The sequence below is a fragment of the Monomorium pharaonis genome, chromosome 1, assembly GCF_013373865.1.
Source record: "Monomorium pharaonis isolate MP-MQ-018 chromosome 1, ASM1337386v2, whole genome shotgun sequence".
In the NCBI taxonomy this organism is placed as follows: Eukaryota; Metazoa; Arthropoda; class Insecta; order Hymenoptera; family Formicidae; genus Monomorium; species Monomorium pharaonis.
In genome coordinates this window covers 29,834,151-29,847,637 of record NC_050467.1, presented here as the reverse complement: position 1 = coordinate 29,847,637, position 13,487 = coordinate 29,834,151, and the positions used below count along the sequence as shown (strand labels likewise).

Here is a 13,487-nt window from a genome sequence, read left to right as displayed (position 1 = left end):
ACGATAACGTGAACGTGAAATGCTTGTACTAAACGTGTCGGAACGCGCGAGAAAAATAAATACAAACATCTTTAAAACGAAAACATCAACGTTACAACAGTTATCTGATATTCCTGCTATACCTTTCGATAATATTCAATCATCCAGTTGTTCCAAGAAAAAGCTCACCGCGTCGAACGTTGAATTTTTGAAATCTCTGGGATTCGCGGTGCGACAATGACAGACATTTTAAACGTCAAAGACGAGCCGATCTTTGACGATCGCATCGTCAAGATCGAGACTCTCACGTACAATCCGTTCGCCAATACAACGTTCGAACACAGCGACGAGATAAGAATACCTATACAACAGCAAGATTTATACACGTTGCCATCTCAAAGTTTTCTATACGTTGAGGGAAAACTTACGATAAAAAAACCAGTCGCGGGATCTGATGTGATATTGGGAAATAATTGCATCGCTTTCATGTTCGATGAGATTCGATACGAGCTCGACGGTGTAGAGATTGATCGTAACAGGAACGTCGGAATAACCAGCTCGCTCAAGAACTATGTAACTATGTCATCCTATAGAATTATGATTGCGAGTAACGCTGGCTGGGATCCGTGGAATCCTACGAACGGATACTTTAATTTTTGCGTACCGCTCAACATGCTACTGGGATTTTGTGAAGATTACAGACGCGTGGTGATTAACGCTCGTCACGAATTGATTTTGATACGCGCGCGCAACGATAACAATTGTCTAGTTGGCGATCCGGCGCGGGAGCCGGAAATTGAATTATTCAAAGTACAGTGGCGAATGCCACACGTCCTGCCGAACGAGATAAATAAACTGGCGATGCTGCGTGCTCTGGAAAGCGGACGATACCTGAGCATGGCTTTTCGTTCATGGGATCTATACGAGTTTCCGCTACTTCAGCGCACGACCAAACATTCGTGGGCCATCAAGACCGCTACTCAGCTCGAGAAGCCGCGGTACATCATCTTTGCTCTGCAGGCTGGTCGGAAGAACGTTATGCTCGAGGATACGAGCCGATTCGATCATTGTAAACTGACGAACGTGAAACTGTATCTAAACTCGGAATGTTATCCGTACGACGATATGAATTTGGATTTCGAGAAAAACAGATGGTCGATTCTCTACGACACATACGTACGTTTCTGTAAAACCTATTACGGATACGATTATCTCGAGCCGAATCAAACTGTTGCGAATTTTCGGCAAAAAGGTCCATTCGTAATTATCGATTGTTCTCGACAAAATGAATCAGTCAAGAGCGCAACCGTGGACGTGCGCTTAGAGTTTGAATGCAAAGAAAACTTGCCCGCGAGTACCACCGCGTACTGCCTCATCATACACGATCGCGTGGTTCAGTACAATCCGTTGACAAATGTTGTGCGGAAGATCACCTAAGAACGTTGTCTCGCTTTACATTATTAAAGGAGAGGGGGTGGAAATGAGACTATATATAAACCTACGATGCGCCGAAAGTTGAGGGCAGTCTTCTCGATTATCGATAGAGAGCTCATCATGTCTATACCAACGTTCGTGGACCTGCAAGGTTTTATCGTTGGAAGAAAGTTTATCGTTAAGGAGTTTGCTGCTCTCAGAGATGGATTCATTCTCTCGCATTACATTTTTTGAAATCCCGTGCCGTGGCATCGACTCAATAACGCAAACGCCATGCATCGTGGTTGCTTACGCATCATCACGGATTACGATGGAACAGCGGAACGATTCCATACAGCAGAGCTAAGAAATTGATTACAACGACGCTGACTAGGAACGAAACACCGCCCGTCGTATACGTCAAGGGACACGAGAAACGAGAATGGCTGTGGAATTTGCTTCTGGATGACACGAAAGAAGACATATACGTTGAAAATATCGAGGCGCATTATGAAGATATAAGATCTTTAAACGAGATGGACGTTACGCATACTTTATGTTGTGCACAGCATTCAACAAATTGCGCTTTACAAAATGTATTTAAAATATTCAATTGGTGGCATTGTCATTAATAAACATGCGTTTTTTATAAATATAGTGTTTTTTCTTATTACCCCTGTCTCTTATTACCCCTATTAACCCTGTCGGAATCTGTTTACGTTATTTTTAACGTTCTTTTAGCGTTTTCTAACGTTTGAATCGGAATGTGTTACGACCCGTTCGAGATTATTCCCTAAAGGGAAGATATTCAACGTTGCTTCCCCCTCTACTCGAAGAAATTTCCCCTCTATTGTAACTCATAAGTCGAACTATTTTTTCGTACGATCAGTATTGCGTCAGCCGCTCGGACAAAATGTTCTCCACCAAAGAAAGCAGCAGTGGTACGAAGCGTTGCTACAATGCTATGTCGTGCGAGAAGAAATGCGACGCGTAAATTTGATTTTTTTAAATTCTTTTCATTTTATTATTATTATATTATTTTTTATACAGTACGTCGGAGCGTCGCGCGATTCGCGTACTAAGCAGACGATACGCGCTTACGAATACGGGGTACAAATATCTCGAGATTGGCATCAACGTTGGTCCGCCGAGTTACGTGGAAATCGCCATAGGAGATCATCGGGGGAACGAACTTATAATGTCTCTCGAAACATGGAAGGGACTTTACGAACAGCGACAAAACGTTCTGAATCTCCTTCGCACCGACTATAAGGACTTGTACAATTTTATTAGCGTTGGACCGCTAACAGCCAGAATTTGCATAATCAGTGACGTTAACTTTATACGTTTGGAATCACAAAACGTACGCATGATAATGACCGAGTCGACCGTACGTCGTATGTTCGATTTGGACGGTTGTGTAGATTTAATGTTCGATCGATCAATTAAAATTACTGATAATGTTGATATGCAGTTTACGCAGTTCTCTAATATTGCATCCACCATAACGAACCTCGATCAAGTATCTAACGCGATACGCGCGAACAGCGTCTTTAATAAACATCGGCTTCTCGATTGTGAGCTTTTGGCTTTAGTATTTAGTATGTAAGAGAAAAATTATTATACCGCTTTATATGAATAAATCAAACATTAAAAAATAAAATACTTATGTTATCTATTTTTTCTTTATTTTATATACCTCTTTTCCTTAAGAGAAATATCACAATGCAAGCGAGAGCGCACGCAATGAGAGAGAGTGAGAACGTGTAAAGATGGCGGCGTACGAGCAGGAGCGAGAGCGCGCGAGAATACGTACGCGATGTGGGTAGTATGTGATGAGTGTGAGCGAGAACATACGAGAAATGAGTGCAAGTGAGAGTGTGCGATGAGTGCGAGCGAGAGCGTGCGATGGGTAGGAACGATGAGTGTGTGTGAGAGCGTGCGATGGGTAGGAATGATGTGTTCGAGTGAGAACATGTGAGGGATCGGAACGACGAATGTAAATAAGGGTATAAATTAATTAAAAAAATAATTTTTTACAAAAAATAGATATATTTTCTTTTATTACATTTTTTACATGTTTTAAAATAAGTTTTTAATATAAATATTTTTTGTTAAGGCCAATAGTCTTCATAATCGTCGCCGATTAAAGGCGGCATGTCGAAGAGCCGCCTTAAACCGAGAACATCGGCGGTCCCATACGCGCCAATGGCTCGATCGATCAAGCCGTCATTATAGTAGCGGTTGGCTTTACGCTTCGCTCGCTTTATGATCATTGCATCAATATTGAGAAATCCGCGTATACGGATATTCCAAGGCCAGATGCCACGCTAGAAAAAATTATAAATTATTTTAAAAATTTGTAAAAATTAGAAGTATTTATAAGTATTATTAATTAGCAGCCACTATTATTTACCTGTTGGTCTACAGGCCCGCGCACCGATGTCAATCCCCCTAAAGAAATATCCATTGGAGGACCTGGATGCGGAATTTCTATACGCATCTCGTTATGTAAATCGACGCGTTGCACCGGCGTTTCACCCACATAGATGCACTGGAAAAAAATATAAAAATATTTAATATTTAATATTTATTAAATTCACTTTACCGCACATAAAAAACTTGCACTTACGCCTTCCGCAGGATAGGAGATGTTTAGCCTGAACATTTTGGCAAGCTACTGAAAAAATCGACAGACCAAGAGCTGGGAAACGTAGAGTTTTTCGTAAAAAACGCAAAACCTTTTTTATAACAATGAAAAATCCTTTGACCTGATACGTAGCCGATCCAGTAGTTATTATTGTTAAGTAGACCAGTAGTAACATGTGATGGCAATTTCAAGTCAGGTCTAACAATAACAATGGTGCGTACGTTCTGCGCATAGATGCTTTCCAAGTATTGTAGTTTGGGATAATATGTTGTCAAAAAATCATTTCAATAGTAACAGCTGGAAACAGTTTCGAGCCAGGTCTGACGATAACAATGGTGCATACATTTTTTTTACACTAAACACATTCGGTAACTTCCAAGCATTGTGGTTCGGCATCTTTTTATGTAAAAGCAGCCGAAATACCGGCGCTAGACCGAGAGAAATGAAACGTTTACTTAAAAAATTTAGTAAACGTATATTCCATTTTTTAATTTCGTATACCCTTTTTCCAAATGAAAAATATCGAGAGCAAGCGGGAGCGCGCAATGGACCGCGAGAAATAGAACGCGCGGGTGGGAGAGAGAGAGAGCGATGAACGCGAGTATTGCGAGGGATAGAGCGAGAGAAAGCGATATGGAATAAGCCGACAAAAGAGACGCTATAAGAATACTCTAAATTATTATGCGCTATCGATAGCCTCTGACGAGCGCATGCCACCCTTGTTTATAACACCTCATAAGTGTCTAAACGTCGTAAAGGGATCCCCCCCCACCCCACCTCCATCTTCACCGAATTCGTCACCATGCGCCTTCCCCCGCCCGCGTGACGTCATACCCCGCGCCTTAAAGTTCCCCCCGCACACCCGCTCCCCCCTCGGAGTACCCGGCTCAGAACTCTCTTTTAAACACTACTCCATAACGTCCTCCTGACCTTGGCAACATCAAAGTCAAAATCATATTTTTTCCATTATTAATATCCTATCTACAATTTTCATCTGAAACATTTTTCCATATCTAAATCTGAAGCCATTTCCGAGACTTAGGACATAAGTTAGTAGAGACGCTCTATTTAAAAATAAAAATATTTGTTTTTCAGTTTACACTATTTTAATTATAACATAATATAAAAATCAAATAAAGGCAAACGAGCATTGAGAACGCAGTACTTATATCCATAAATATACTTATATTTTTATAAACTTAACAAATAACTCTTCAAAATTGACGAATTAGCTTTTTAATACAAAAGGTTCTATATTTCTAAAAAAATTATTATTGCTTTTCACATTTTTACTTCTTCAGAAATATAGAATCGACTACCTAAATCTATATTTAAATCCAAAAGTTTGATTATTTCAATCAGTAGTAGAACAAAAATATACATTGCAACGAATATGCTCAGATCATAAAATGTTAAAATATTTAATTGTAAAAGCATTGTTAAAATTCGGATTGTCAGAATAAGTATAAACGTGTCAAAACGTATAAAAAATAACATAACCGTGTTTCACTTTTAATGCCCGTTTGCTTTTATCTAATTTTGTAAAATTCCAAGAGTCTATTTTAAAAATAGTTATACATTTATTTTGATACTTACTAAAATATTATTTTCAATACTTTCTTCTCACCTTTGATTTAATAATAATCAAATTATATTGATAATCTGTATCAATAATAAAGACAAACCGCGGCCATAAACAATCTGTCAACAATAAAGACATCATCCAAACGGCTATAAAATTTCTAAAGCTGTGTTCGCAAACGCTAGAAATAAAAACCTTTGATTGGTTAATTCTCTTATGCGTTATACATTAGGCTAACATTTCATGTATCGTACGACAAGTTAATTAGACTTTTCAATTGGCGATAAGATAGAGCATTTCTAGAGACTCGGAAATCTCTCTAATCTATGACCAATCAAAAACGTCCAACCAGTTGGTCGTACAACACATGAAATATTAGCTTTATGCGTTATGAAAAAATCTGTGCCGGGCGGGCCGGGCCCCAAAAAGTGAAAAGATGGCGGTTAACGAAGACGTAATGTAAGTACATCATATTGTTAATATTACAAATATTTAAGAAATATACACATCCTTAGATATCTATTGATATATTAAACTAAAGAATAAATTTATTTTCAGAGTGATGGAGACTGACTTGTCCGGAGACGAGATAATTGCACATGCAGCTTCTGAAATAGAGAAGCTGCATGTGCAACAAACGACGAATATGCCGCCAACGGCGGCGGCGGTGGCAGGACCCTCGGCATTGGCCCCGCCACCACCACCACCACCGCCGCCGCCGACGACGTCGGCCCCACTACCATCGCCGCCGTCGACATCGGCCCCACTACCATCGCCGCCGTCGACATCGGCCCCACTACCATCACCACCACCACCACCATCACCATTATTGCCATTGCCACAGCAATATACAAGACGTAAGTAAAAATAACTTTTAAGGTTATTAAAATTAAATTAGAAAGAGGCGAATGAGCCACTACAAGGTATTAGTGTAGAAAACGTGTATTATCTTAGTGTGACATAAATAAAATAGACGTTTCAGTCTGTCGTGTAAAAAGCAAACCTATAGTATGTATATTATATTAATTAGATGCGTATCATGTGTCGATTAAAAGAATACATTGTTTTTTGAATTCACGCTAAGATAACACATGTTTCAATTTTATTCTACGCCAAGACCTTGTAGTGTTTTTTTCGCCTCTTTTTAATTAAATTTGATTTAAAAAATATTAATATTTTATTAATGTTTTATTTTTTTCTTTTTTACAGCTCCTCGCTGGCAACGCGGAAGTAAAAAGTTCAAAAAAAGAGGCGGCGGGCAAAACCGCGGGAGAGGCCGTGGGAGAGGTCGTGGAAAAATAGGGAAAGGCCAAAACATTTATATTACGTACCAGTAAAAAGTAAGTAATAGTAAGTAATACGAAAACAATATGAGGCTTGTTCTTTATCGCTGCACTGCTGTCTGGTGCAATAAGTTAGAATGAGAAAAAATATTTGTCTTATTCTAACTTACTGCACCGGTGCAGCAGTGCAGCGACAAAGAACAGGCCTATAGAAACAACACGTTCACAATAAACGTATATAAAATAATATTTTGTTTCGTTTCAGAGCACCTGTCTTGGGATATACAAACCTCGCGCGTGTACAGTTGGCGCGAGGCACTACCGTGCCTCTTGATATAGTTTAATCAATATAAATATATATATTATGACCACAACTATATAATATTTTATAATAAATATTAAGCATTCACATAAACACATCACTGTGCAGTTCTGAATTCACGCGGCCCGCATTTTCCTTTCCATAAGTAATATAGGGAACAAGAATAGCTATTGCGGCTACTCCAGTCCACAGGTCTGGCGCAAGGAGATGGATCTGAGTGTGCCATGTGCAACCTGGAGATACGCTTACTGGAGGGTGAGATTAGTATTAATAATTTGCAACATATCAGTGAACGCGAGCCAAAGAATTTTGATCTGTTCCTGCATCCATGTGGCAGGAGTATTTTCATGGAGCATTGCAAGTAAGCTATCGAGAGCAGGTATACCATGAAAGTCCTCTGTGAAGGGAAGATCAGACCTTTGAAGAAGAACAGCAGTTGCGGTACAATATTATGTTTAGATAGCATACAGTTTTACAACCTAACTTAAAGAATACCTGTCAAATGCGTTGCTTCAGCTATTTAGTATCATATTAAGAATAGAACCTCGCAGCAATAGATTAATATATTTGATAAAAAACTGCACTCATTAACGATAATATATCACTTCTGTAAATCAGTGATCATAATATGAATCTATTTCTACCTTTATTTCTGTATATATCTACTATATAATTTTTTTCACTTTCCTTTATTTAAAATTCTACAGTCTTAAATTCGATCCCCAGTTGTTCAACGTTGAATGATGGTACAGATTTAACTATGTAAGTACTTATATAGTCAAAGATATCTGTGCTTAAAAACAGTATCTAACAGTATAAATCTATCTTTCAGAGAGGTGGTGTTTCTGATGATTATGATAAACTTAATTCAGAGCATAAGCCAATATAAATTCTAAAAACATTGTTTAACGCCGCTTAGCTCACCACTGACTATGCTATTATAACGTTGGTTTACTTTGAACACTTACTTATGCAGAAAGAAGATGCTGTAGATGCTGCAATTCAATATAAATGTTTCTTCCAGTGTATATACCAAATTACTTATTACTCTCAAATGTAATTTTTATGATATAAAAAAATAATAGTTTAAAGTTAATAGCATTGATTGTATTAAATTAACATAATCCGAAGCATAAGCAGATGTATAAATTTATTAAGACATTGTTGTTTAACGTCGTTTAGCTCACCGCTGACGGTGCCATTATTACTATTATTACATTATTATTTATTTTACTTATATTATATGCCAAATATTATTTCTTGTTTTATTCAATATTTACAATAAACTGAATGAAAGGTGAAATGAAATACAGTAGAAACAAAATCTATAGAAAGTAATATTTGACATATAAGTAAAATAAATAATAATGTAATAATAGTAATGTTGTAATGGCACCGTCAGCGGTGAGCTAAGTGGCGTTAAACAACAATGTCTGAATAAATTTATATATCTGCTTATGCTCTAGATTATGTTAACTAACTTTAAACTAAAGAATTTTCATTATCATTATTTTCTTAAATCATATAAATTACATTTGAGAGTAAAAGTAAAATTTGGCATATACACTGGAAGGAACATTTATATTGAATTGCAGCATCTACAGCATCTTCTTTCTGCATAAGTAAGTGTTCAAAGTAAACCAACGTTATAATAGCACAGTCAGTAGTGAGCTAAGCGGCGTTAAACAATGTTCTTAGAAATTTATATATCTGCTTATGCTCCGGATTAAGTTTGTCATAATCATCAGAAACACCATCTCTCTGAAAGATAGATTTATACTGTTAGATACTGTTTTTAAGCACATATATCTTTGACTACAGAGTTAAAGATAGATACTATTTTTAAGCACTGCATGATGTATGGAAATTTTTTTTATCTGTATCATCATTCAATCGTTAAACAGCTGAAATGTTAGGATCAAACTTATTAAGCCTATGGAATTTTAAATAAAGAAAAGTGAAAAAAAATTATATAGTAGATATATACAGAAATAAAGGTAAAAATAGATTCATACTATGATCACTGATTTACAGAAGTAATATATTGTCGTTAATGAGTGCAGTTTCTTATCAAATATATTGATTTATCGCTGCGAGGTTCTATTCTTAATATAATACTAAATAGCTGAGGCAACGCATTTGATAAGGCACGGTATTCTTTAAGTTAGGTTGTGAAACTGTATGTCCAAGTATAATATTGTACCACAACTGCTGTTCTTCTTCAAAGGTCTGATCTTCCCTTCACAGAAGACTTTCAGGGTATACCTGCTCTCGATAGCTTACTTGGAATGCTTCATGAAAACTCCTGGTACATAGATGCACCAACAAATCAAAGTCTTTGCATTCACTGATATGATTGCAAATTATTAATATTAATTCCACTCTCCAGTAAGTGCATCTCCAGATTACATATGGCACACTTAGACCCATTTCTTTGCACCCGACCTGTGGACTGGAGTAGACGCAACAGCTATTCTTGTTCCATATATTACTTTGCATATGGAACGGAGAATGCAGGCCACGTGAATTTGGAACTGCACAGTGATGTGTGCGTGAAAGCAGTACGTTCTATCTTGACATTAAGAAATTGAGTTAAATAGCTTGGGCATCAGAATACTGGGTACTACTTTTGCTTGCCAACATTATCCTCTTTTTTTTATAGATCACGATTTTGACTTCTTATCCATGGTAGTATACCCTTAGAGCGAGACACTTTTTTCTGTCTTTTTTAAATTTAATCAATGGTAGGACGTATAAACTTAACGCGAGGCACTTCTTCCTCTCTTTCTTTTAAAACTAAAAATAAAACATAACACAAAGAATCAATCTTATTTCGGAATATTTATTTCATACAAAAAATGAAAATTTTGTGTAACTTATGTGATAATTTTCAAATTAGGCATAGCCATATTTTCTTCCATGATGTAATCTACGATGTAATATAAAAATATGAATAAAATTAAATTATGCACAAAATAAAAATTAATTATCATTAACTTCGCGCATGTCAACAAGACATTAACCTCGAACTGTCACATGATTAACCTCAACCATTATTACCTCAATACACGGACATACGGACGGCGCGCCGATCGCCAATCGCGATACAGATTTGTTCTTTTTCACTGCACTGCTGCACTGGTGCAGTAATAAGTTAGAATTAGAACACTAGTGTAGCAATATATAGCTAAAAGGAACAAACCTATAATTACTCGTGTTCCGTGTCAATTCGTAAGCCATCTATCGCGCGGAAAGCAACAGTACAAAATAAAAACCGCCGCCATTTGTCCTGGCAGCCGGGCGACGACGATAATGACTACGACGTTTCTTAAACAGATTTACTCTTGAGCAAAAAACTTTAATCGCAATATCTTCGCTCGTAAGTCACGTAACGGAAAAATCAAAATACTTTCATTATATAAATCGGATCCAAACTATCCATTAAACCTATTTAGAAATCAATCGATTCAGCCGTTATTGAAAATCCGATAATTACAGAAAAAACGCAAACGGCGTCTCGCGTAAAAAAAGCACGGTGGTGCCTCGCTGCGCGTACACTTGGCGCGAGGCACTACCCCTACAGCATGAAATATTGCTGTAACGTTGCAGAAATATTATTTTGCAAGATTGGAATATTGCAGAAAATATTGCTGCAATATTGCAGCAATATTCCTATGTCCGCTCCAAAACAATATTGTGCAATATGTCTGCAATATTTCTGCAATATTCCCCGTAAGATTTCTGTAATATTTCAGCAATATTGCTGCAATATTTCTTGTAAGATTGCTGTAATATTTCTGAAACGTTAATGCGCAATATGAAGGAAATGTTGCAGATGGTTAAATTAATCAAATAATATGTAAGATGTGTATTATACGAAAAACGGAAAATGAATTTATTGTCATACCGTTACGGCACAATAATTAAAAAAATTATTAATTAAAAAAGTAATTAATTAAATTAACATACACCAACGGATATCGAATATCGTTCCATTCTAGATTTAAGTAAGCATTAGAATGAAGCAAGTCCAGAAAATGCCCATCCTGATCAATTTATACGCTAGAATTACACATGCATGTATTTTATAGGTTCACACATGTTTAATTAATGTATTATATATATAAGTCAGAGTGAACATCTTCTGGACTTGCTTCACTCAATCTAGTATGGGACGCAATGCTGTCGTGATTACAGAATTTGTTGCACATCTATGTATCTTTTAGCTCTAATCTTACATAAAAATTTAAAATAAAAATATCCTGCTCTATTTTTTTATTTGTCCCTTAAAACTATGTAAAATATTACTTATTGTTAGTTCTAGATTAAGAAATACGGATTATACGGAAATAAATTTTGCACGGTTGCAATATAATATTGCCACAATATTGTGCAATATCTGTTAGGAAATATTACATTTGTAATATTGCTACAATATTGCACAACATCTGCTAAGAAATATTACATTTGTAATATTGCTGCAATATTGTGCAACATTTGCTAGGGAATATTATATTTGTAATATTGCTACAATATTTCTGCAATATTGGTTATATTATGCACTATTGCAATATTTCTGCAACGTTGCAGCAATATTTCATGCTGTAGGGGTACCGTGCCTCTTGATAGTTTCTGTTCGTTTTATAACAAAACTGTATTCTTATGGAAATTTGAATAGAAAAGTTATTCATGAAATTGTAAAATATATAGACATAAATTATATTTCTGTGTGTTTAGATGCTTTATCTAAGAAATTTAAAGATGTAAAAGATTTGTATTTTTTTTTAAATATTATTAAGAATGGCTTTAAACCATTTAAATCAGAATATAAAACATTACAGTATTTACAAGAGAGAAATTGCTTGTTTTTACCAAAATTAGTAAATATAAATTGTAAGATCACAATTATGTGAGCATCTCGTTCGAAGATGATTACCTGTAGTAGCGCCTCGCGCGCAAACAACTCCACAACATTTAGAGCTTGAGATTTGAAATTCCCTCCACTTGTGTCGAGCGCCACGCGTCATCCGGGTTACACTCATATAGAGTTTAGAGAGTGGATGAAATTATCACGATTTGAAGATGATTACGGGTTTTCTTTCTTTCTTTCTTTCTTTCTTTTTTTTTTTGAGGGAGAGTGAGGATGTAATCATCTTCGAACGAGATGCTCACATAATTTGATCGAACTTCGCCCGCCTTCGGCGGGCTCGTTCGATTTTACAATTATATTTCGCATCTTGTTCTCGATGATTACCTGTAGGTGTTTAGAGTTTGGTAATTTCATCTTATGAATTTGATGTAAATATTATATTTATTACGCTGTTTCTAGATGAACAGGTAAGCGATTGTAATTAAACTTAAGTAGTGATTTATTTGTATGTAAATATAAGTACAAGGTATATTATTTATTTAGTATTGCGCACGCAAAGGTATTATCTGAAGTCTGAATTGGGCGATTGTAGAATTTTGCGAAAACTTCTGATTTCTGAGACCAGCCTGCGGTTTTTCTTATAATGCTAAGATCGACACCTTGATTAAAGGCTTTTGAAACTGAAGCATGTCGCGTACTGTACGCACTAAATTGATTAGAATCTATACCTGCTTTTTCTAGCAGGTTCTTTATCCAGTGACCAATGGTTTGAGATGTAACAGCTTTGTGAGGCTTTTTTGTTGAGATAAACAGATTCCTTTCCTTGCCTCTCAGGGTTTTAGTCGCTTGTAAGTATGCCTTAATGGAGGAAGCAGCACAGAGATTGGGATTTTCCTTAAAATTGGGCAGTATTAATTCTGGTTGTAAACTATTTCGTCTTGATGTTTTTATTGGGTCAGGAATTTTTATTTTAATCGAATCTTTTAAAACTATTTTGGATGTTGATTAATGCAAGTGTTTGGAGTCTGTGTGCTGTCGTTAATGCTAGTAGTGTAGAGGTTTTTTCCGATAAGATCTTTAGGTTATTAGGGACGTTTAGCTTTTCAATATAATCGAGAACGATCGATGTATCTCAAGTTGTAGAGTATCTAGGTTTACTTGGACGTTTTTTGTATATGCCTTTCAAAAATCTTGCCAGTGTGTTATTATTTGAGAAATCCTCCATGGAGATGAGTGAGATAACCGATCTCATGGAGTTTATCGAGCTATAGCTGCTTCCTTCATTAAATTTCATGGTTAAGAATTGTATAATTGTTGTTACATTAGGGTTAAGCGGCTCGGTCTTTTGTCTCTGTGTAAATTCCCACCACTATTTTAGATATCCTTCG

At 36.3% G+C, this 13,487-nt stretch overlaps 1 protein-coding gene across 1 annotated transcript; it reads left to right on the top strand.

Moving 5' to 3' along the window:
• Nucleotides 1-216: 216 nt before the first annotated feature.
• LOC118646817 lies at nucleotides 217-1,416 on the top strand. The gene has a single exon (XM_036290526.1). The coding sequence runs from the start codon at nucleotides 217-219 to the stop codon at nucleotides 1,414-1,416; it is 1,200 nt and encodes a 399-aa protein (XP_036146419.1).
• The last annotated feature ends 12,071 nt before the right edge of the window (nucleotides 1,417-13,487 follow it).

What these genes read in the sequence shown, in the direction of transcription:
- LOC118646817 (XM_036290526.1), top strand. Translation starts at nt 217, where the DNA reads ATGACAGACATTTTAAACGTCAAAGACGAGCCGATCTTTGACGATCGC.